This window comes from Aythya fuligula, chromosome 3, assembly GCF_009819795.1.
Source record: "Aythya fuligula isolate bAytFul2 chromosome 3, bAytFul2.pri, whole genome shotgun sequence".
In the NCBI taxonomy this organism is placed as follows: Eukaryota; Metazoa; Chordata; class Aves; order Anseriformes; family Anatidae; genus Aythya; species Aythya fuligula.
Window position 1 is genome coordinate 59,847,078 of NC_045561.1, and position 25,935 is coordinate 59,873,012.

The window sequence follows — 25,935 nt, forward strand, 5'->3', positions numbered from 1 at the left end:
CAAACCTCATCTGGTGCATTTGCAAGCAGAGAGGCAAGCAACTGCAATGGTGACAATACTTGAAGAAGGGACAGGCTTTCAACCAGCAGGCTGTGTTTGGCAAGGAACAGATTTAGAAATTTTCTGTACAAAGCTGTAGTTTTAACCATTTCAGATGAAGAGGATGCAGGTCTGATATCAACAATGAATAGAAACTATCACTTATTTAGGTCCCTATCTTTCTCCAATTATGTCCAGAAGATTCATCTTCTCATTTGCTGGAACTGCTCTGTCTGGGTTGTAGGATACCAAAGTATCTGAGTTAGTTTTATGGAAAATTTGATACTGTTATGCAAAAGTAATTGGAGACTGCATAGGATTTATTCTCTTTTTTTTTGTTAACAAGCACTTTTTAAGTCCATGAACAAAACAACATTGATAAAAACATTTAAGGCAAGTTCAATCCTCTAGAAATGTTATTTCCTAGGCATGTCCTCACCTATTGAAACTGTGTGCCATCTTGGCCCATCAGTATTTTGAAATAACTGGTAAATGAGGAATACTGTGGAAAATGAGACAGAACATGAATTTGACTGTAGTTTTGCATATATTAAACTGACTGTAACACCTTTGTGCTAAATACAAGAACTATTGTATCTGAGGATCACATTAAGTTGAAGAGCTCAGCTGACAAGTTAATGTATTTTTTTTCAGCTGAAGTGAAAAGGCAGCCCATAAAGACTATTATTCCTTTATGATAATTGCAGTCATTGACATTAAAACTTGAATTTCAGAGTAAACATAAATAATAAGGCTATGAGAGTTTGACAGCATATTCAGAAGAGTGCAATAGTAATTTCATATTACATAAATCTCTTCTAGAGGTAGCTACTTTACAGCCTTTATACACATTTCTATACAGTCTAATTAGATCTATTACCCTTACATGAAAAATACACCCATAGAACCTGTGAACTATCCCCTATGCTGAACTGCTCACAGTACAGATTTGCTCACTTTACTGCCAACAATTTGATTTTGTCCTGTTGCCCTCTGCTCAAGCAGAAATGAGATTTCTCAGTGTCTGATTGTACCACTCCAAAAAAGGCTCCACTTATTACAAACAGAAGTTTTCATTCTCTCCAGAGGCGTGATATTTATGATCAAGCATTTTCATGCCTACTTCTCTTGCCCTAATTCTGGTCATTTGTAACAATGCTGGTGTTAAGTGACTACGAAACCCTAGTATTCTAAAGCAATCATATTTTCAGGCTCTGTGCCCTATGTCACATGGAATCATTTATTGCAGTACAATGGGAAATAAGGCCACTATGGTTAAGAGTATTTCTGTGGGGAGAAATGCTGCTCATTGCTGAATAGAGGCACAGCATACCCAGCTGATTATAGGTCATAAACTCTGTCTTAGTACAAGCACGGAGCGAAGATTTGAAGGGCATCGAGCTCTCATGCAAGCACCTGGTCACGTGGAAGAGTTAACTTCCCAGACCTGGCTGATAAGGAGCAGCTGAACTTGTCTTGGCAGCTGGGATGAGCTGGGTTATGAAAAATTAGCACAGCAAGCTGCTTACTCCCTTCTTCCCAAACCTCACAGCTCTGCTATCAGCCTCAGCATCTCTTCTTGCCCACCATCTGTCACAACCTCTGCATACAAATGACAGAGAGGTTCAATGGCATGCAGTTAAACTGAAACATACAAGAATTGTAGACTTGTTGGGTATTTGTAGCTTATTGAATTGTCTTTCAGTTTCAGAGCTTACCTTAGAGTTACCTTGTTTTCGCTAAAGTTGTAGAGGAAAAAAAAGGCCCAAGCCCCTTAATTTTGCAAATATAGTAAAAAGTGTTTAGATACACACTTTAATATATTTTCTGTGGCATTTTTGTAAAATACAGATATATAATTATAGATATAATGCATATGTAGCATTTACTATGTTGATAAAAAGCTAGTCATTTCACAATGACACATCAGTAAGTATTTACAATACGATTCAAATTTTAAGGAACAAACGTTTCAAACAATATTGTGTGGTTATATGATAGCAATCATTTGAGGAAAACTAAGAGACCAGTTCTAAAAAAATCCCAGGTGACAAAGTACATACTCTTGCCAGGAGCACCTCCATATACATGCATGCACAATCTATTTTTCCCCTTGCAGGAACATGCATGACTTAGCTCTTCCACATTTCTACCCAGTCACAGCCCTTCAGATGACATGGATAATTATCTTGCTTATCCTTTTTCATGTACAGATTAATTGTACCATTCCTCCCATTTAACACTTTGTCCAACTGCAACACTTCAAAGTTTTGGCTGGAACATGAATTACAATACACAACTGCCTTGTTAATTTAAACCAATAGAGCTATGACAATGTACATAATTGAAAAATTTCCCATCATCTACACATCTTAGAACCATTTCACAAAGTATTACTGGGAGTTTTTTGAACAGTTTTTTTTTAGCTTTGCAAGTCTTTGCTGTCAGGTCTGCCTCAAAGAACACTGCAATGCCAAAACGAGCAGCAGACCCAAAGTACATGAATGCTCTTTGTTATCCTCACACATGAACACTACCTAGCCATTCGTCCTGAATGTATGGCACACAGTACATCAGACGTAAAGAACATCTTCATGTTCAATGTACTGCCAGCATTTCCTATGAGGCAAAGAATTGCTAGTAGCACAATTTACAGAAGAAAAAAAATAGACACAGAAAGGCTGAGTGAATTGCCCAAGGTCACTTGGGAAGTTTACAACATCAAATAAGCAAACCCACGTCTCTTTAATTGCAGCCTCACCCTCTTGTCTTTCCAGCTCTAATGAGAACATTCTAAGTGTCTTCTTTAACATAAACATATATATAACTAATAGAAATAAAGCCTTCTCCAGCCATGAGCTTTAAGGCTTTTGTGGTCTCCCTCCTATTCCCAAATAATAGTAAGAGACAGAGAGAGGGCTGCTTCTGTATATATTATCTCTAATCCACTGAAGAAACATCAGCTACATTGAGTATTTCTTGAAGTGGTAATGGATAAACCCAGTTTTCCAGGAAAGACGTTGGAACTCTTGCAAAGTTTAACAATACACTTTCACTGAAAAATCTAACAGAGAAATATGTTAAGTCTGAGGGCCTTATTCTCCTTCAATGTCAATAAGGAAAGCATTTTCAGTTACTTTTGTACCCGCTTTAAAATGCCTTTACATCAACTGCACAGTATAGATGAGGTTTAGGGAAACATTGAACCCATCCTCCTAAGCATTAAAATCTCTTCCATACCCTCCTTGTTTCAGCTTCAACAGGCAGGCATCTGGAAGGCAGCTCTTGCAGCAGAACCACCGGCACACACCAGGGCAGTACAGGTGCAGATGAGGGCAGAAGTTTCCCTAGGACAAATATCTCCTTGTGTCCTTGTCACTCCAGAAAGGCTTGGTCAGGAGCAGGTTTTGATCTGTGTTCTTGCAAACACCAGTTAAAACCAGATATTGGAAGGAAATAAACTACTCAAATTCCCCGGCAAAGACTGTTTAAGGAATAGAGCGGTAGTAGCCTCATGACAGAAAGCAACAAGAAAGGAAGACAGATGGCTCCCTGGAGGGAGGGAAATAGGCTGTAGGTGTCATGCGGTAGCATTCAAAGTAAACTATTAAAGGAATTTTGCCTATTGTAATCCTGGTCCCAATTTGACCATGTTACAGGGAGGCAACTATGACAAAGTTCTGCTTCCAGCAATATTTGTGGGCAAACTGGGTTGTTTGTCTACTGGCTACAGGCAATTTATTTATGAGACACTGAGGATGGAAGACTTTTTGCTCTTATTAAAAAAAAAATCACAAAACACACAAAAGGGTAAAACCAATAATGGAATTTCTCATTCTGCGCACTTTTTTTTTTTTCTAAATCAAACCTGCATTTGCCTTTAAAAAAAGTAAAAATACAACAAGAAAGATACATTAGAATATCCTACTGTCCAGTAAATGTCTTATAGGCAATATTTATGGAGGAAAAAAAATGCATCAAGCCCTTCCTTTGACAAAAATGTAGCACCCCAAGGTTCATTCTAAACCAAGGAACACCACTTCTTCTGCTGTTGTTTTAAATCACTCATATTGCCACAATTTGAATATGCATTATATGTCTCCAAATACCTAATCATAAATCTAGACTAATGCTGAAAAAAAATCCTAGTAAGAATGCCGTGCTGTTGATAAGCTAAAAACAGTGTATCATGAGAAGGCAAACTAATCTTTCCGTTTACTTTGTAAATAATCCATTAGCTAAACTTCTATTTTAGGCTGGATGCTTGATGCTTAACACTTGAAAGTCCAAATACCCTTCATATCCCTTATAACAGAGAAGAAGCTTGCAAAATGCCTTTGGTGCATCAGCTTACCATCGTATGAATGTTTTAAAGAAACTCACTAGTACTGTACGAAATGTAAGTGGGCTTGTTTGTGTTGTTTAATACACTAAGTGTCATTTCGTTCTTTAAAGGGGTTAGAAAAGAGGAGGGGGAGAGGGGAGGAAGTCTTACTTAATTTGTTGCATATGTCCCAACGTGTTATACAACTAAGTGTATTATACCAGAAAACTAAAGCAGTCTGCGCTGCAACAAACTCCGTGTAACTCAAAATAGGAGAATAATCTGGCCGCAAACAAGTCAAAAATTCAGTGAAACTTCCTCTCATATTATATATACACACACTTTACAAGCTACATTGAGTGTCCTTTCATATTCCAGAAGAAATACATTGTAGACACCAAACATACTGTACTTTTACTTAAAGGCTTCATCAAACCATATGTGCAGACACTTGAGAAGACGAGAGTGTTAAGCTTCCTAGGGTCCTAGAGTCAAAGAAATTCTGCTGCCCCCCACTGCTAAGTAAGTGCACTCCTTCCACAGGGGGCAACATCTGCCGATCCGTCATGGTTCCACTTGGCGAGGACCCCAAGAAACTTCCTTGGGAAGAAACAATTTTCTCAGGACTGGCAGCCAGTTTAGGGGATGTGGAAAAGTTATATCCGTACAGCGCACATGGACTGTGCAGTCTAAACGTGTTGTAGGAGCCTTGGTGGGTTTGATTAGTGGTAAAGGCATTGCTGGATGGGGATGGCATGATGTACTGGAGCTGTGGAGACATCCCTGAAATCTGCATGGATAAGCCAGTTTGTGGGCAGCTGAATGCATCCCCATCATTGCCACTCATTGACATATTCACAGTTGTGCTACTCGACACACCGACATAGGAGGGAGTCCTTGGGGGAGCAAACGTCTCACTGGTTTGGTTTGTGAGCCTGTTGTAGGTTTCAGCCAAAGAAGTGCTGTATCGATTCAGGGTCAAGCCTGAGCGGGCACAAGCTGTGTAGTCAGCTGGAGCAAGGCTACAGAGCTGGCTAGTGTTGGGACTGAGATGGAAGGCTGGAGATGAGCAAGGGGAACCCGGCAAAAGGTGAGGGTGGGTAGATGGCACTCCACTGCCAGATCCCTGGAGTAAAGTAGAGGAACCTGCATTTCCTGGAAGAGAATATGACAGTGTAAGAAACATGTTGGGAAAGGTTCATTTCTTAGATGACAGATCAAGACATTTGTCTTTTAAAATAACCCTTGATGTGAAACACTTGGCACAAAATAATTCAAAAATATTGTTATGTACATGTGAAGGTGTGTGTGGATGGCACATGCATATTTTTAAAGAAAAGACCTATCCAAGAACTGAACACAACCTATGCTTCTGTGACCATCACTTCATATATCCAACCTTACAGCTCCTGTTCAAAAGGTTAACTACTCTTTGTTTGTCACTGGAAGAAAATTCTGGCAGCCAAGGTGTAGCCATTCAAGTACCACACCACAGGAAGCCTTCTTCAAAGTTATGAATTTTGTGTTGTCTCTGTTGTTGCTATGCTCTGGAGTGGGTTTCAGCCCTTGTTCTGTGTGACATATGCTTCCCTCTGTGCCCAACTGTCACAGCCAGAGCGCCAGCTAAGGAACCAGTTCCTCATCTCAAATGATAGAGGCTCTCATAGATAAAACAACTTAGGAAAGGTGTAGGCTGAGAAGTGTGTACTGAGCTGTTTCATTTCTTGAATGTGAAGGTGGGTGTTTAGGTTTGCAGAAAACTGTGGATGAACTGTTCATTTACTGGTATCAGAACTTTTAACCTCACAAATACCAGTGCTGAGTGTTCCTAAAAATGAACTGCTAACTACAGGTGAAGCTTTTTCTGAGGACTGAATGTTTCCCAGCTGCACAAAAAGCTTCTTTTTCTTAGAAATTATATCTCCTGGGAAAATGAGCTTAGAAAAATGGATTTGGGTCTTTCACTGCTTTCCAGGCCAAAGTCACTTAGCAAGGAAGTCTCTCCTGTTTGTGAATCACATTAATAGTTAAAGAGCTTGATGACACAGAGATACATACTGTCAGTAAGCTCACAAATTTTCATGACAGGTGAACTAGTAAAAAGAAAAATAAGTTATCAGTGAACTCTGACTCCAGCTTGTTGTTCTACTAACAGGTTACAGGCACAAAGCACTATGAGATGCCTCCAAATTCCACAGATCCTAGGATTTCCGTTTCAACACCTCCACTATCTGAGATGGGCAATTTTAAAAATCAGGACAGACTTCTAATGGGGGTTTTTCACCAAGTCTCTTTGCCTAAACTATAAATCTCTATACGCCAAGGCACATGAGGTTAAAGGTGTGCACGGATCCTCGTTCCCACTCTCCAAACATCAGCAATAACTTCAACAAGCTCCTTAACCTCAAGCAACAACAATTCCCCTACTCTCAAACAGTGCTGCTATGTACAAACAGGGTGATATAGCTGGTCTGTCTCCTAGACAGGTTAACTCCACAGTTAGTTGCCTGTCAGTCTTATGAAGTCTGACAAAGGCTGGTGCTACCACCTCATTCTAGGTGTTTGTAAAAGGACCAGCCCCCCAGCTCCACCCTCTGCTCAAAAGTTTGCCTACGTTTATCCTAAACATCTGTGACTTGGCAAAAAAACCTCCTTTTTAACTGCCCACATCAAACTCTCATGCTTAAGATTTTCAAAGGAGTGGGCTAAGGAGAAGTTAAGAAAAGTGACTTCTGTGTGTTTCTGTATTTTCTGAATTTTTGTTCTGAAGGTGCTTAATGACTCTGGAATATATTACCAAGAAAGCTGATAGGATGTTTTTAAATTTGATAGCAGGAAATGTTAAGACTCAAGAGCAAGATATCTGATTTAGTTGTGAAAAGTCTGAGAAGTTTTCTATACGCACAGTGATGCTCTGGAAAGAAAGGAACTTAGAAAAGAGCATGGAAAGTCCCCTCTCTCAGGGGGCCATTTAAATATCCTCACAGGCCATTTAAATATCCCCCTCTCACACAGCACTACTTTTATGGCAGGGAAAGTGAAAGCCAAGAGGTTATGAACTGGGGAGCAGGAGAAAGAACAGAGAGGAGATCCATTTTTTCAAGCTCTAGAATACATATAAAGTTTGTAGATACTTTCACTGAACTGGTCTTTAAGAATCAAGAAAGCTTTCCAAGGAGGAAGCAAACTTAAGCTTGAAACTGTTTATTCAATACATAAATAATACTTCTTCTTTCATTTTTTTTGTTTTGTTTTGTTTTGTTTTTTGTTTTTTTTTTCTTAAATGCAATGCAATTCCTGCATTTGAGTTTGGATGTGTACAACAGAATTCGCTAATAATAACTCTGCCTTGTGTAGCTAGCCAGACCATAACACTCATTAAAAGGTTATTCTGTCCTTAAATGTCATCTTCCTCCACGTGTGATCTGATTTATCTTTATGACCTAACATTTTTGCTGCCACAGTCCTTAAGTTAGCACTTGTTTTCTAACTTAGACTAATGCTGATGAGAGGTGATGGCCTGCAGTTGGTTGGTCGCATTTTCTGCAGGTGAGACACTTACCTAGATTTTTGTAAGGAATGATGGGCATAAAGCTTTATCTTCATGCATTTTTGTTTTGAAAAACCACAAAGACTGTTACCTTGTTTGGGTATCCCAGGTATATCTTCAAACGTAAGTGTCCTTAGTGAAGGTCTCCAGAAGGCATAAGACTCTACCAGAGCTTCCAGTCCCATCCTATTTAGAACAAAAACATCATTGCATTATGATAGAAAGCTGTATTTTGTCACATTTATCTGAATACCTCAGAAACATGTAAAAATTATTAACATTTCAGGATTATTCTGAAGTTCATTTTGTTTTTTGGAAGAGTCTTACATGCTAACTCATGAGATTCTGTGATGTGCAGTCACTTGGCTGATAGCATGCAGAGTTCCTTTCTTCTACAAGTCTGCTTTTATTTTTCAGTTTTATTTTGGGGGATGTTGGTTGTTTTTTTTGTTTGTTTGTTTGTTTGTTTTTTGGGTGGCCGTTAAATGTTATGATGTTAAATAATTTCCTACTATGACATTTCTATAAGAGCAAGTGCTCTAATTGCCAGGAAGATGATCTCCTATTTCTGACTAGAACAAAGGTGATCAGCTGACAGCTGTTATTGAAACTGGACTTCCAGACTTTGTTGATGAGTTGGAAAATTGTGCTCACAACATGAGCAAGGCATGGGTGTACAGCTCTTTTGCTACTAAAACGTGAAAATATAATGTTATGTTTCAGACATTATGTGCTGGACAAAATGCCTTTAGAAACTGAAAATCTTCAATCATTTTCTTTCAACAATGTCATGACAAAACAGAAATATCTGGCTAAACAATTTTGGCAGATAATATTTAAAAGAATCTCTATTTCCTGAAGGTAAAGGCTCATTTGCTTTCTGACAGAATTTTATAAATAATGCAGCTCAGAGGTATAATTTTGCTATTATTTTTGGCTGCTGAGCCCCAAAGGCCTGTTAAGTGTCAACATCAGGCACAAACCAAATACAAGTGCTTGCCTTTGAGCAGCAACACTCTGTAAACTGGAATTATGCAAATAGACCAATTTGAAGCTACCAACATGTTCTTCTGATACTGCTTCTTCCACGTTGCATTTCCAGGAGGATCACAAATGTACTTCAGGAAATAGTTATAAAGTATTTATTAGCTGAACCTGGACTAAAAAGATAGCCTTCATTTTCTTCAGTAATGGTGAATTTTCATTTCTAGTTAAAGTAGAGATAAAAGCCACCTCCTGGAGGAGTGTAGCCAAGGTGATAATTTATACAAGATGCCTTCGAACAATTTCCACATTTTATCACCACCCTAATTTATGCTATCAAATGGCCAAGTTTATTTAACAAAACAGTTATGTTTTTCCTGAAGTATTTAAAGAGAGAAATTCTGGTCCTTTCCTGAGTAAAAGTTTTTATAGGGTCAAACCTAAGGCCTAGCTGAAGAATGAAACTATTCTCAGCACATAAATTCTGTTGCACTTTGCAAATGTACAGGGAATGCTTTTAAAAGGTGAAGCTACTGATTTCTGTAAAATAGCCTTTGGGGCTCAAAGGGAATGACCTGAAAGGGAATATTTTTAATTAAACTGAATTATTGCATGCAGCAGTGCAGAATAAGATAGCCACAATAATTAAAGCTACTTTGAAAAGTTTGATGGAATTGTGAACAGCATTTTTCACACTTGTTGCAGACTAAAATGCCTAGGTAATAACAGCCAGAACAACAAAGATAACAAAATCTTAACATTTAATTTCAATGTCCAGCAACAGAGTGAATTAATAATCAGCTGAGTAAACTACTGTTTTCCTCAACAATTATAAATCTCAGCTGCATTCCCAAGCCTACTTATTTGGTGCCACAGATCCTATGGAAGAAAACAGCAATACTGAGATCAGTAAACAAATGTCTATTTGCAACAGACGAGAGTATGCAAGAGTTACTTCTGTAATGGGTGCATATATGACAGTAAAAGCTTTTGGACCTTATCTAAAGCCAATTCTGAAACATTTATACAATTATACACAAGCACTTTCTACAAAACTGGCCTCATAATCCATTTCTGTAAACTATAATTGTTTTCAATTCAAATCTTATGTGGCTGGTGTTTTTTGTTTGTTTGTTTGTTTGTTTGTTTGTTTGTTTTAATTCCTGAACCAAACCGATTCCTAGCAGCCAAACCAAAAACCTCTCTGGATAGCCCCAGTAACTATAACTGGATTTGCACAGTTGCAGATGCAACACACTCACAGCACCTACATCGTATTCAGATTATATCAGGAGTAAATCCAGTTCAAGACTCCTTTCAGAATGATCCTTTCCAGTTTATTTTCAAGGGTATTTTCTCTTGTTTCATACAGCATCACGCATGAAATTCTGACCTAACTTAATCAGAAATTTCAGAGGAGTTAGGTTTGCATACTTCTTAGAAGACTCCTTCGCATTTATTAAGCCTCCTTAACATTTATTTTATAGCTCTACAATAAGTGTGCATAGCATTGCCTATGGAAAGCTGTCAAATATGGCATGTTCAGCATTTTTTTTCTTGCTCGAGTACACACAGCTTGTTTTGCTTCTTTGGTTGCTGTATTTATCTGGAAGTTACTGTTCATTTATTTGCAGTATAGAATGCTACAAAAGAGGACAAAAGTCTATTTATGCCACTGCATGGGACATCCCCTCCAGGCTTCAGGACAGAGTAATGCCAGTTGGTTTTTGCTAGAACACAAAAACCTTAGAAAGCAGCAAATACAAAGTGTAAACTGAAAAGACACTTGCAGTGTGCTCCTGTAAATTTTTATAACCCCACCCCATGTTCATCTTCTAAAAAATACTCTTTTTTTTTTTTATTGGCCAGTCTCAACCTTCAGTTAACTCAGGTGGAAGCATAAAACATTTTTTAATGCTGTAGCCTGTGCTAAAAGAAAAACTCACTAAAGCAGCTAACAAAAGATACTCTCTGAACATTCCTCCCGGTACACAGTCTGCTCCCTTCTCTGGAAGACGAAGTCATAAATATAGCAGCTGTAGACAGCAAACGCAAAGTGGTCACTGGAACTGATGTATACTATGCACCACAATTAAATGCTTCTTTTTTTAGCTGAAATGGTTTAACATGCAATTCATAACAGGCTTAAGTATTTTGCATTGAACAGTCTTTGGATAAGATACCACATCTGTACTGGCAGCAGGGACCAGACCCAAGCCTCCACTTCGCACTACTCAGATTCCCTATTGCTATTTTGAAAGAATCGTGGATCAAGAAAGAACAAGCAATTAATCAGTCCAACTGCAACAGAAGAGGTGGAAACCCGGCCTGTTTCAAGGTCATCTATAGCCTACTAGGAAAAGCATTCACTTAGGAAGTGTATTTAAAACTCTTTAAGTGAAAGAGACATTTGAACACAGGTCTTCCACCTACACAAATGTAATAACCATAAGGTTACTGCATGAGCAGAATTAGTTTCTCCCCCTTTAAGAGAAAACAATGAGCCACTCATCCATACTAAATGCCACTAAATTCAGGGGAGTCTGAGCTTATGGCTGGATAGTGCTATCTGCAATTTGTGTCTCTAGCCAGGAGGAAGTCTTCAGGAGCAGCCACTCCTTTTGGCCAGCTGTGCTCCCTTCCAACCTTGCCTGCTGGCTTTTGAAAACTCCCGTGCCCAGGTCAGTATCATTACTTACACTCCCACTGCGATGCCCAACACTGCCCCCAGAAAAATGGTGACACAGCCTCCTTGGCTCCCCGTTCTGGAGCACACTCTGGTCACTCTCTCAAAAATCTGAGTCCTCAGGATGCATTAATTCAATTTTCAGCCTTCACAGTATACTGCAGTTTCCAGAGGAAACTCGAGCACATGAGTCAAGCCACGTGCCAACCAGTTCTTGCTCTCCAAGGGTCAGAGGAGTAGGAACAGGAAGCCACCACTGAGAATGTTACTGGGAAGCCTAAGTGCTCCCTCAGGGAGTCTGAGTCCTCAGACTAATTTGTCTGTAAATACAGCTATTCCCCTCTGTATGAAGAATATCCACTACTAGCCTTCACAAACTGATTCTGGCAGCAACAACAAGCCCATCTCCTTCCCAGCACCTACCTGTTGCGTCCTGAATCTCTAAACCCTTTGGCAAATGGATTCCTGTCAATCTTCAGGCGAGTTATCTGTGAAGATGATTAAAGAAATTAGTATCTACAAATTTATCTAAGAAATACAAAAAACGACTCTCCTGACAGAATGAAGCTGTCAGTTGAATATTCTAGCTCCATTCATTTAAAGTAGAAATGTCTTACTATTTGCATGGTTTAAGAAAGCTCTCTTGAAACACTGCAAAACAAGGCCCAGTCTTCTGACCATTATTTTTGCAAATCCCCTGAGAAGCTAATAGGTATTTAATACTACTAACTGGCAGGTTGGAATTCTTGAGTAAAATCTTCTGGAAAATGTCATTCTTCACCTAAGAGAGTACATGGCCTAACCGCAATAAAATTTAAATTAAATTTTATTTCTGTATGGGCCAAGAAGGAAATGTGAAAAGAGTGAAAAGAGAGATTATCGCTAAGCTATTATCCTCTCTCTAAAAGAAAAAAAAAAAAAAAAAAAAAAAAGGAAAAAAAATAAATTGTAATTCATTTAAATAAAAACAGTAGGCATGAAGTAATTGTATCTCATTATTTAGTTGGGTCTCTTGACATTACTGACACGGTTCTCTCTGTAAAGATAACAAGGCATTTATAATCTCCCAAAATATAGCTACAGTTGCTTATATGGAATTAATAAAATGTCCAACACTAAATATGGTGTTACTCTGTATATGAATACTTCAACAAGTGGTGATAAGAGGCAAATGTTGAGTCTGTGCGGATAAATTTCAGTTAATAATATATGCTGAATCCAATTAATAAAAATTACAGCTACTTTCTTCAGACCTTAGCTTTTCTTTTAAGGGATTGGGGCACATTTTTCAGACAGAGTTTTGAAATTACTGGGGTCAGGCCCAAAAGTGCTTTGCAAATTCTATCTGATCACTTATCTACATGTACAGGTACAAAAACACCTTTAAAAAACAAATTCCTCTTTGCCTTCTTCTTCAATGTTGCATTTATAATTAAGACATTATTAACTATGTTGTCAACTTAGTGAGATTTTCATTACAAAAATTACTTTTTACAGGCAGCACCTAGTCCACATGGCCTGAAGTCTCAGCTATAGCCTCTTGGCGCTGCTGCACTACTACTAGTGAAAGCTACTTGTAGTATTAAAGGGGGTTAGGCAATGCTGCCTGGTGGTATAACCAACATATATTGTTTTTTCCTGTCTCGCACTTCTTTGAAAAGCCTGCAAAATGCTAAGCAGAAAGCCCGAGTTACCTGTTGATTTTGGTATGCTGTGACAGTAGTGAATACTGTCTCTGGAAAGGAGAATGCTTTGACCCCTTCTCCTGAAGGGATAGGCTTGACGGGGGACAGATCATCTCCACAGTCTTTTCGGATGACATGGACACGAGGCTGGTATTTATGCATAGAGTGAAGGATAATCTGTGCAATCAAAAGAAAGGAAAAAGATAACATTTATTAGAACGGACACCCTGTTGTTCCAGGACTAATGGCTTTTTGAAACCACAGCTTATGGCATGTGTTTGCCACTCCACTTACTGGAAATCAAATGTTTGTTTTAACCTCTGAAGGTTGTTATTACAGTAGTCTGTGCATTTATGTTATTGCCAACCCTAAGCATTTAGAAATTATGACTCAGGAACCCCAAAATTATGGGATGGGCTCAAAAAAAAAAAAAAAAAAAGAAAAAAGGAGTGAAGTTCTGGTCCCACCGGAATTAGGAAAGTTTTGTCACTTTTTTTTTTTTTTTTTTTTTTTCTCCACTTGAGCCTGGATTTGATCTAACACAATTAACAACAGCAGCATTTGCCTTTTGTTTTTGGAGCCTTCAGGATATGCTTGAAGCATTTTTCTTCTTGATATCCAGAAGGCTGGAAAATGTATTTTGTTTTGAACGTGATCTGGGACTTTTATACTCTGAAACAGCAGATACTCGGAGTAAAACAACACCAAAAGACAAAAGCTTAAAATGTTACTAAGCCTAGGTTTGTAATACATATACAGACAATGAATATCAATACACAAATCCCTCCCAGCATAAAACACTCAATTCATAATAAAGGATAAACAAGAACAATATGAACTCATAGTGTATAAAGCTAAACATAAAAATAATTCTTGGTATTGCTCCCAAATTTTAGAGGAAATTTAACATACGCAATTTTTCCTTTATTTTACTCTATGCCACTTCAGCTAACCACTATGAAAATAGAAGATTTCAAGGAAAAAAAAAAAAAAAAGAAAGAAAAAAAAAAAAAGGAAGCTCAATTATTATTTTTGGAAGGCCTAAGAAATTAGTAACTTGATAAATAAATAGCCCTATGGCTATTGGCCTGTGGAACCCCTAATCAAAATTCAGGGGAAGGTTTTTAATTTCCTGCTCCTTGAGTAGCCTCAAAATGTGTATGTGCTCAGGCACTTGACAGAGCCCTTATGCCTGAATGCCAGATACCATGGAAGTTCATTCATCCAAATGACACAGAAGACATTACATTCATTTGGCTAAACTAGCATTTGGCTAGTTTATTACACTTGGTCCTGGCCAGATGACATGACCCCATTTTGGATAAGCCAAGTTTCTGGATAATCAGGGTTTTTATTAGCCTGTAAGTAAGGTTTTGACAATGACATCACAGGCTCCAATTAATTTGCTCAGGGAGTGCCCTATGGATGTTCTCATATGAGACCTTTTCCCAGTTTTCAGAATCTTGCATAAGCAATATTTTTATCATACAAATGTATATTCTCCTTTATAACAATCCTTTCAGTCCTCTGTTGGCAAAGATCTACAAAATGAAAATATAGAGAGGACAGCACATTCCTGACCCTGTTTTCCTGTGAACACCCAGTGATACTAGGGGAGATACTGATGCAACAGGAAAAAAAAAATCATCAAGGAGAGCCCTGTTCCCCTGTTCAAGCCCATCGTTATTCTGTGCCTTGTCATCTGCCTGTGTACAACTGAGCACACCACACTCTGCTCCCATTCTGCTTACTGTAACCTTTGTGTTACAGTTGTTTTAAGCTTTGTGGTGCATATGACTGCTTGCTCACACGGCAGACTTGCCCATGTATGCAATGATAACCTAGGCAGCTGTGAACAACCTTGTTCACGTATCAGAACAAGTGAAGTCCCAGCAGCACAGAAAAAACGCTTCCCACTCCTCATCTAGGTTGGTATTGTGGCTAAACTGATCCTTGTCATCTCGTAAAAGCAACCTGGCTTGGCTCTATGCTGTACTGAAATTTCCTGTACTGATATACTGTTAGCCCATTAATGATCCACAGCAGGAAAAAAAGAAATAAAATTGTTCTTCATTTTGTACCGTGCCTTGTATGATGGGAATCTTTGTTAATTACCAGGATTTTCAACTCTAAATAAATTATACCTAATTGTCAAGTCCTATTGAATTAGAGAGCAACACCATGTAGAAGGAGAGTAAAAGGAGAAGCAGATGCGACGCCCGCTCTGAAAGCTTGCAGCAGCGCTGGGGCCTCGGGCAGGGCAGGGAGGGGAGCAGCTTCCCGGATCTGCGCTGTGAGTGTCCCTCCACCACCCTGCCCAGCTGCGCGGAAAGACCCCGAGCACAGTTTCATCCCTCCTGGGATGAGCTCAATGACAGCAGGGGAGCCCTGCTCACAGTGAAGTCCCAGATTCTTCCCCAAGTTGCTCTGGAGGCGGCACAGCCACATTTTGCGCCCGTGCTGGGTTAGACAGTCTTCCTAAGTGAGTGAGCTGTCTTCAGACGTGTCCTAATATTTTCCTAGCAAAATCATCAACCTCAGACGTTAGCTTCACTACCGTAAGGTTACAAAACAGCCACTCTTTCTCGCATGTATCAAGGTACCATACCCGAGCCCTCCACCGTGTGAGGACAAATAGCACAGTGGTTCTGGTCAGAGCTGAGAGGGATGGCGCCTACCAACACTGCACCGTTACTTCCCAGGGGAATACATCTCTCTAAATGTAAAGTCCTCACTGTTGTGACACTGTCACCACGGCAGCTCCCAAGACGTGATCTACCTGGGCAGGGAGGATGAGGCAACAGCCCTGCAGCACGAAGGCAGAAGCAGGCTGGGGAGAGACGGAGGCAGTGTGGAGTCAAGGCCACCGCACCTACAAATGCACAAAGCTCTTTCTGGCCAGAATTACCTCTGAAATGGTTGTTTTGAAAGATGCTGCCATGATGAGACCTTAGATACTGCCATGATACTGTCAGCATCAGCACCAGTGAGACCAGTTCTCCTCTGGCATGGTGGCATTGTCCTCACCTCACTGCTGTTGCCTCCAAAAATTTTTATGTATCAAGCAAAGCCCACACAGTCAGGCTTTCTGCAGTCAGAGAAATGTGTGGAGTCAAGGAACATGAATTCTCTTTTCACAAAGACAGAAACTGCAAGTGAAAATGCTGATGTTTTCCAGCTTTTCATTGTGACAAGAAGATGTTACTACCCACTGACTGTAAGCAGAGCTTACTGCTTGAAGCCAAGTCTGGGCAGAGCAAGAGCCCGCCTCTGCCTCCAGCCTCACCCCACTTTCAAATTGGGGAAGGAAAAAAAAAACAACAAACTACCATGGAACAATTAACATACTAACGGCCTCATTTTCACTAAGAGTTAGATGTTCTTCTTCATCAAATACGTACTTAATTGAAAAGCACAGAGAACAGCATCAAAAATACTGACTTTTGCCCTCTGTCGAAATGCAGATATAAAACCGCATCAAAATAGAAAAACCGAAAAACCAACCAACTCTCACCAGAGTGAGAGACTGATTTTACAATGTAATAATTATTCCAAAGACTGGAGGTGAGCGGCATTGACACGAGACAAAGAGTACCCAAACCACACACTTCTCAGTGTCAATTGCAAAACACAGATTCACTTTTCTGTACCGTAACTCAGATGTATGACAAAAAAATGCCACAGTAAAGGCTCTAATGGTGTCATCGAGCCTTAATATCCATTTGGGCACACAATCTTTCCAACGCAGAGAATTCGTTCTATGACTCCCTTCTGAGATCAAAAATACAGAAGGAAAACATATCCTTACAAATTTTGCTTGATCTCCTCAGCCTGCACAGGAACGCAAGTATCAGAGAGTGTCCTACGTGCAGATGTACTTCAAAACCCCTCCACGGAACAGCACTATAAAATTACGTCGTCACCAACTCCCACCCAAAACACTGATGAAAATAGCAGCAGGCAGCAAGAAGTCCAGAAGCATTTGAGCAGCAAAACAAGTTGTCTCAGAGATGGCCGATCCCTTGAACAAGAAGCTAATCCCGGGCCAGCGCTGCCATTTACCACAGGGCCAGCGCAACGCAAGAGGAGCTGGCTGCTGTTAGTTACAACCGCAGTATAAATACTACACAGAAATACTACCTTAGCGTCTGTTTGCAAATAGAGTCCCCATTCCCGTTCCCGTGAGTCACTTCTGTCAGCAGCTCCGAGAGTTAATACTCTGGTAAAAGGGCTCTGGGTTGATCGCATGCGAACTCCCTACCTCAATGGAAATTTGCGTCCACAAGATCAAAACTGAGCCCTACAATTTTAACACAAACACTCTGCAATAACTGACACCTCTGAGGAGGACAGAAAGAACAAAGGAATGATTTCAACAAGAAATAAAGTCCCGGAACCAGGCAGCACAGAAAGTGTACCCAAAGAACAGCTAAACCCCGGTGCTGTTTCAATCACTGGAAGAAGGAAGGCAGAGTGCAGAGACCCCACAGAGGATTCTCTGAGCCATTCTGCCTAAGCAGAGGATGAAAACGAGGATGAAAAAATGCTTTCTAATAGCCTAAAATACATCCCTTCTCCCACTACAGGGGTGGGAGAGTCAGAACACTTGATGTAAAAACAAATATTCCAGGGACAGTATGACCTTGACCTCTGGCTCTTCTAATCCACCATCCCTCCCTTGGTACCCTCTTGAGAAAAATGGTTCCTTCCTGCTTATGAGAAACAATTGTTTTTTATATTCATCACAAAATATGATTATTCGTTTTCCATTATTGCTGGAGGCATTCAGAGGCTACATAGCTTTTTCAATACAGCATTCCACACTACCATAGCTTTAAAAGAAAAAATGTACCCATTGGAAAAGACACTTTTCTGCTTTCTGCTTTTGCCTTTTCTGGTAATTATGAATGACATGTTTGCAATTTCCCAGATTTGAGAAATATGAAATTATTTTACAGTCATCCTTCTTTTGTCCTTTTATTTTAATACTTAAATTTCCATTTTGGGGAGGAGGGGCTCTGCCGTAGCTCTGAATCAGTTCAATGTGTCTCAAATCGCTGTACTAGAGCTTTGCTTCACGTGTTTCCAAATCAAAACACTTAACTAAAGACCAGAAAATTTATATCCCCCCATGTTATGAATAATGGTGTGCTGCGTACACTACACAGGTTTTGGTTCTGAATAAAAACAAAGATAAGAACTGGGATGGAAAAACGCAGTAATGCAATTCTCTACGTATCAGAGATTTTATCACAAAGCAGTTTGTGACTGCAAGTGCACGGGTGGACCACTGCATCCACACATTGCCCCTCACAAACCACCAAGTACAGAAAGTAACCAGCCTGCTCTCCATCGGAGAAGTGATATTCTACCCATTCGCATCTGCTTGTTTGTAAACTTTGTAAACTGTTACATTATACTCTGGACTCCGAGAAAGCAACTCCCATTCAAAAAGAGTCTCAAATATGCAGATACTGAGGAAACTAAGGGGGCTACCTGTGCTAGTACTCGGTCAAACAAACAATGCCAAATAAGACCCCATAAATGTAATTCTGGAAATAAACAACTTACCACGTCTCTTTTACAATCCTAAACAAAAGCACTACTCACTCAAAAGATGTAAATACCCACATGAGCTTTTTAAGGAAGAGCATAGCAAAATTATGAATAGTATTATAAGAAAGGGAGATTTTTCATCCTTACGATGCATTTGCTTGCTCAGTCCAGCCCATCTCTTGTATTCCTGCGTCTGTACTATAAAAGTTTTAACTCCTGCACAATTTGACCACAGTCTCAAGTTAATCTCCTTTGCAAACGCAAATAGGGAAAAAAAGAGTCATACTTATACTTGGAATACGTGTTCAGAAAATACCTGGCTTAATGTCACAGAGCTACAACTATTTTGAAAGATGCATGTAGTATCTTTGCACTTTGTGCAAGGTACGTTTTCTTTCAATCCTGTCCATGAAGGAGAAAGTATCCCGCTTAATAAACTGGGCTATGCTTAGGACAATGGAATCCACATCCTGTCTCAAAACTTGCCCCTTACATCTTAAAACTCTACCATTTGGAATTCAATGTTCCTTTTGAAAGGAAGCCAACATTTGCCATTTATTACTGGATTTCTCAAAATTAAAGACTCCACTTGGGCTAAAAAACAATTCTCATTTTTTATTTTTTTTTCCTAAGGTGTCAACTAAAACTATTTTAAGGATTGCTAGAAAGATACTGGCTTACATCTGTCATGTTTCAACAGTTTTGAAGAGAAAAGGAAATATTAACATAACACATTTTGTCACATTAGATAATGTCATAACTAAACAATTTAGAACTTGCAAACAGAACACTCATACTGCATACGTCTTCGCCAGTTTTTTCAGAAGTAATGAGCCTCAGCTGTGAAAGGGTCTTGCTTCATAAGGTATGCAATAAATCATTATCGGAGCAAACCCAGCTCCCATGTTGTTCGTTTTTGACTGCAATTATTAACACCTCATGGGATTTCACACAAATGTTTAGGTTAAACAAATAGTTAAGTGCATTTTTATTCACATGAAGCTATTACACACTATTAATATTTCTCCTAGCCACTTGTGAATTTAAATGTACTTTTTGATCAGAGCACAAGTTGCGAGTAACACGCTTGGTGGGAAAACATGAGAGCAATTCTGCCCCTTCATATTAGGCAATTTAGCCTTGTAAAGTCTTACTTTGCAGAAGGAGTTCTATCTTTGAGGGGGGAGTAAAACAGCAGGCTCTAATAAGCAGTTAATTGTCAGAGCAGAAAGTAAGCAGATTTTAGATCTGGACGGTAAAGTTCCAAAACAGCTTTCAAAAGTCAAGCCTATTTCTGGCACCCTGAAGCTGTATGTCAGAGTCTTTCAGAGCTGAGCAATGTGCCTACATATAATACCGTAGAAGACTGAGTACTCACATGCCCTTGATCGTCAAGCTCATTATTGGTGAGCTTCAGTTTGTCGAAGCTGATCACTTGTCTCATCCACGTTTCCCCAGAAGCGGGTGAATCGGGGTGAATATAAACACGAGGTGGTACCGGGGAGTCAGCATTACCAGCCACCATCCATTTGGAGCTATGATAAACATACCTGTAAGAAAAAAACAAAAGTCTGTAACCACAAAACCTGAAATAATTGATCAGACCTGTTAAGGGTTAACCTACTAGGGACCATATATATAGCAAGAACCCATCAGTTGACCAGCATGAAAGGACAATAAATGTTACAATTTAAGTTTCAAAACACAGTCTTGGTTTGCACAAAGGTAGTTTGTGCATAAGTTTAAAACTCATGCTTTCATCCAACCTTAGTCTTCCTAAAATCAGTAACAGTATGTACATTAGACTCCATGCTACACTTCAAGCTGGTGTCAATTCATTGACTGCTACAGCTCCACTCCGAAAAAGCATCAGCAAAGAGAGCAGAATCTGGTCCCTCATTTATCAAATCAAGTAGTAATTCCATATATGGAAGATTTAACACGTTGACTGTAATATAAGAGTCTATAAATAAAGCTACTGAAAGGAAAGAACATTATGATAGGGAAAAATAATGAAGCTATGTCAAATTAAGTTCTAGCTATTTCTGCAAGACTATTATTTTTCCTGAATAGCACTGCAGAAAGGCTTAAAAATTAAAAAAAAAAAAAAAAAAACACAGTTTATATTTCATTTGATAGGCCAATGCTGAAAAAATCATTTTCTTACAAAAGTAGTGCCTTCTTCAGTAGAAAACTTATTTTGAAGGCAGATACTTCACAGAGCAGTTTAAAAAGGACTAAATAAAAATGTCAAGGTATTTTTTTTCCGAGTACAGTAAAATTCCTGTAAATGAGCTGTATTTTCTAATAAAAACAGGAAATAATATCAAATCATGTGTTTGTACAATTCAGTTCCTTAGCAAAAAAAAAAGACAAACAACATAACAAGAAACTAAAACCAAGTGACCCAATACACGAATCCCTTCATACAATTCATATCAAGCTGGAAAACTAAGATCTAGAACAGTGGCAGTACCCTTTCCCGAATCCTCTGCAGAGAGAAGTTCTCAACCCTAATCCACACAGTCAACCATTTTAACATTTTTCATTTATTTTATATTTGTTGTTTTATACTCAATACATGCTTTTCCTGCAAAAGTAAATAATGCTATAAAAATAAAATATTTTGAACCACACTTTAAGATTCCAAATATTTACAGTGGGATCCAAATTTGTTAGAAATCTAGATCTACATGCAATTTTCTTCATTTCTGTTTAGTTTTGCTGTCTGCTATGACAGCTAGTGACTAGGCTCAATATATGACTGCTATTGCATCTTTCAAACATAAAAATCAGCAAGGCAATCATTTTGCAAAGCCACATGAACAGTAGGAGTTAAAGTAAGTCAGCAATAAATTTACGTGGAGATTGCATAGCAAACGATGAAAAGGGGAATCAAGTGAAACATGAACATCTAATAGGATGATTAAAGGTGTGGTACTAAAATATGATTATAGAAATTTAAGTTTGCCAATTACAAAAATGCTGCCCGTCATACAACTTTTGTTAAGTGACTTATCTGGGGACCATGCATCTCATTGGGCAGACAGTGCGGATCAGCATGAAAATATTTATTTTAAATAAAGTGCATTTTAAACAACTCATGCTTGCTGACACTGTTTTTAATATTAACATTTTTGTTCAGTCTGGAATATTTACTTTGCTCTTCTTGTGAGTTAAGAAACTGCTCAGACCTTCTAGGAATGATATGCTTAGATTGCTAAGTGAAAGTACACTTGCAACATGAAGAAAAACAACAGAGAAAAAAAAAATCATTTCAGCTGCACTTCTCTGTTTAAAAAAAAAAAAAAAAAAAAAAAGCCTTTTTCCCCCTATGGTACAATCAGAAAAGCCTTCCATAGGTATATGCACTGGACACGCTCAGCATTTTTACAGACACCTTGTTGCAAAATACAAAATCAAAAATGTTCATAAGAAACTGCTTACATACCGCATGAGAAAAGGACAAAATTACAGTCAATGAGGTAAGGACATGCAAAAAAACACAGGGCAGTGTTTGTTTAGGAAATAAGGAAACATTCCTGAAGAACCAACCTTTTAGTCTTAGTCTGAAATATTCCTACTTCCACAATTAAATCTGCAGCGGTTTTCCGTAAATTATACTAAGTATAGGGTTGAAACAATCAAAACAGCAATGGGTAAGGACCCATTCCTGCCTCCACTGAACTACTTGGCAAGGCTGCTCCTGGCTACTACAAAGAACAGGATCACGTCTGTAAAGCATGAATACAAAACTTCTAGAACTCATAGGAATAACTACTGTGGGCCCAATGCTACTATCATTTCTACAGGACCAGTGGTTTCAACAAAGTGGAACTAGCTCACTAGAAATAAAACTACCCTTGCAATAGTAAGAGTTTAAGCACAAAATTCCTATTCTCAAATTTTGGAAGAACAGCTACTTTTGTTCCTCACATTATTCCTCAGACAATAATGCCACTGATTGTTTAAAAAACAGTAATTAGAAACATTACCCTTTGCGAATCTAAGCAACCAAGTATCTCAGTGATAAACAGCTATTGAAGCAAATGAAAGAATCAATTTGAAGGACGACCAAGAAAGCTTATGTGCACTACATTCTAATGTCATTAAATCAGATATTTATGATATAATGTTATTTGATAATGTTGAAGTTATGTAACCCTAGAAAAAAAAAATGTTTAATTACATATTTATTTGTTAACAGGAACTAATTCCCACTGATATGATGAGAAATAATGTATGATAATGTTTCTCTGACTGTACTAGAACTGCAGACAGCGAAAGCAGAAGACCTGGTGGTTGCCCACAGCACACATAAAACATAAGCCAAAGGTATAAAGAGCTTTGACACCACTGCAGTTATTTTTGCATACTTGGCACCTTGGCATAGTATTTTTTGTTGTTGTTGTTGTTGTTTGTTTGTTTGTTTTAATGTACCAGGATGAAAATAGGAATCAGACGGAGGGTTAAACACTACCTTCTGCTAATTTACATGCTGTTAATATTTTCTTCCAATAGCTGAGATCCCTACAGCTTGCAAGATGTGTTTTTTGCCATAAAGCCACCGTACCTGTATCTTTTGTTGTCCACTGGCACAATATCCATAGCAATGTAATACTGCTGATGTGGGTCTAAACCTGAGATCTTCACCCTCATTGCGGGAAACATCCGCCTGAACATGGAAAGAGAGAGGTCATTTTTAATATGAAACAGACTTGGGAATGGTTGTTTAGGAAAAGTAACGAGTTCGTGGGATTTTTCTCGTTCTTCCTTTTAGTCTACAGAGTCCTTTTTGACGATTACAGTTACATAGCCATGAAATGGTCCATTCGATATGTCAAAACAGATTTTTAAAGTGCATTCACTTGAACAATGCTTCGTATGTTTTGGGATACGCTTTGGGAGTGCAACTATTACCACACCATTTCAGCTTTCTTGTTAGACAGTAAATCATTTTGTTTTGAGACTCTACTTCAGCAGTACACACTTTTAGAGCCCGTTAGAAATATTAACTAGAAATTTATTTCTGGAGATGTGCAAAAACCATCTCCGTCCAGGAACAGCAATGTTTACGGAAATGTAAATTGCCAGTTGCTTGAACTGACAGCGGCAAATGGTGTATCATTTGTATATCAGCAAATTACAAAGTTGAATCCATGGTGATACAATTATAACACTGCAAGGATGTAGTTATAAAACCCAATGTGCCATGCTATAACCAAACAATATGGTCTTTATTGAGACGGACTTCCTGTCTGCAACTTACTAAAGGTGAAGTGCAAGAGTTACTCTGTCTTTGAAAGGTATAGTAAAACTTCTTTATTGAAAGCAGAAACGAACGTACAAGGTAATTTCTAAAAAATACGTTCACAATTTAGGTCCTTCTGTGGAGAAAATGGAATAATTAACTGATGCAGCGGTTTTAACATAAAAAATGCACTTCTTATTTCACCGTATGCTTGGCATGGCTTTTAATCAAGGAAGTTCATTCTCGATGCCAAAAAAGAAACATCATAACATTGAGCTTACTGCGAGCTAATGAAAGGTACTTTTCTGTGGTTTATAAACCTGAAAGCCATGCCGCTTTATCCACTATTTGTTGCTCCTCTAAAAAAAAAATAATCAATTAAAAGTCGTTACTGGAAAGAAAAATCCTATCTCTTTTTATTCTTGAAAAAAAATAACACAGGAGGGTAAACCTGACTGTGGTTAACTAGTTTGCACTGTTATTTCAGTGCACCTGTAAGATAAAAAAGAAAATCCCTGACTGGACCCTGCTAAGACAAATGTTGCTTTGTGCTGTTTAAGACTGCGTTTCAATCATTAATAAAGCCTCTCTGAAAACGCAGAAGGTAGCATATGGATTCAATAAAATATGTTTTTGTAATTTCTAATAAGTTCAGATACTTTTATACTATCCAGGTTTTTGCCATCTGTATCCACTGGCAAAGGGGGAAAAGTTTCCCCTCAGAAGGACGCGGCGCTCGCAGGCTTCACCCTAACGAACAGGAAACCCCACACGGCCACATGCCCATCTGAAACTCTCGCCATTTCCCCGGCGTGTAAAGATTTTTCTCTTTTTCTTTTTTTTTTTTTTTTTTTTTTTTTGGGGGGGGGGGGTCGTTTTCTCGCCCGTTTTCGTGCGGCGGCCGGCGCCCGCCGCCTCCAGCGGCCGTCGCGGGGCCGGGGGAGGCCGCGGGGTGCGGGGCCGTCCCCGCAGCGCCCCGGGGTGCCCGTTACCTTCCGGCCTTGGTGATGATCATCTCGGTGCCGATCTCGTGGAAGCGCTTCCAGAGCTCAGCTCCCTGCAGGTCCACCCGCGGCGCCTGCGGGGCGGGCAGCGGCGAGCCGGGCCTCGAGCCCTTCGGGGAACCGCCGGGAGAGGCTGCCGGGGACCCCGCCGGGAAGCCGTCCTCGCCTCCGCCGCCTGCGGAGAGAGGAGAGACGGGGAGGAAGCCCCAGGGGTTGGGGGAACGAGAGGCAGGGCCCGCCCGGTACCGACACCCGGCCTTGTCCGCGGCCTTCCGCGCCGGGCTGCGCACCCACGGCGGGGCTGCGGGCGGTGGGCGCGTCCCGGGGCGCGGATCCCCATCGCGGAGCCGCGGGCACCGGCACGAGCGTGTCGCGAACGGGCCCCCCCGGAGGTGGCTCCACCGCCTGGCGGCACCCGACGGCCTCCCGCGGGGGTCGGGGGTCGGGGCCGGGGGTCGGGGCCGGGGGTGGTCACTCACCGGCGGGCCCGCGGGCGGCGCAGCCCAGCTCCATGTCGCCGCAGGTCCTGCCGCCGGCGGCGGGGGAGCTCTTGGCGCAGCAGCCGCTGCCCCCTTCGTCGTCCGCCGCCTCGTCCTCGCCGCCCAGCTTCCGCCGCTTGGGCTGCCGCTGCTGCTGCTGCTGCTGCTGCTGCTTCTCGGCGCCGATGAGAGCCTCCACGGAGAAGGCGTGAGCCTTCAGGCTCATGGTGGTGCCGGGCGAGGACCGCCGCTTGTCGGCCATGCCCGCCCCCCTACAGCCCGCGCATCCAGGCCCGCCGGCACCGGCACCGGCACCCGCGCCCGGCCGCCCTCCCGTCCTCCCGACCGCGCAGGCAAGGGGCTGGGGCTTTTCCTCG

At 40.2% G+C, this 25,935-nt stretch overlaps 1 protein-coding gene across 1 annotated transcript; it reads right to left on the reverse strand.

The window, feature by feature from the left end:
- Positions 1 to 1,640: 1,640 nt before the first annotated feature.
- On the reverse strand, positions 1,641 to 25,935 carry TBX18 (T-box transcription factor 18). The gene is made up of 8 exons (XM_032185307.1): positions 25,559 to 25,935; positions 25,068 to 25,254; positions 23,398 to 23,499; positions 20,203 to 20,374; positions 13,278 to 13,445; positions 12,007 to 12,071; positions 8,005 to 8,099; positions 1,641 to 5,518 (listed from the first exon to the last, which is right to left on the reverse strand). The coding sequence occupies exons 1-8, from the start codon at positions 25,818 to 25,820 to the stop codon at positions 4,794 to 4,796; spliced, it is 1,776 nt and encodes a 591-aa protein (XP_032041198.1). The 5' UTR covers positions 25,821 to 25,935; the 3' UTR covers positions 1,641 to 4,793.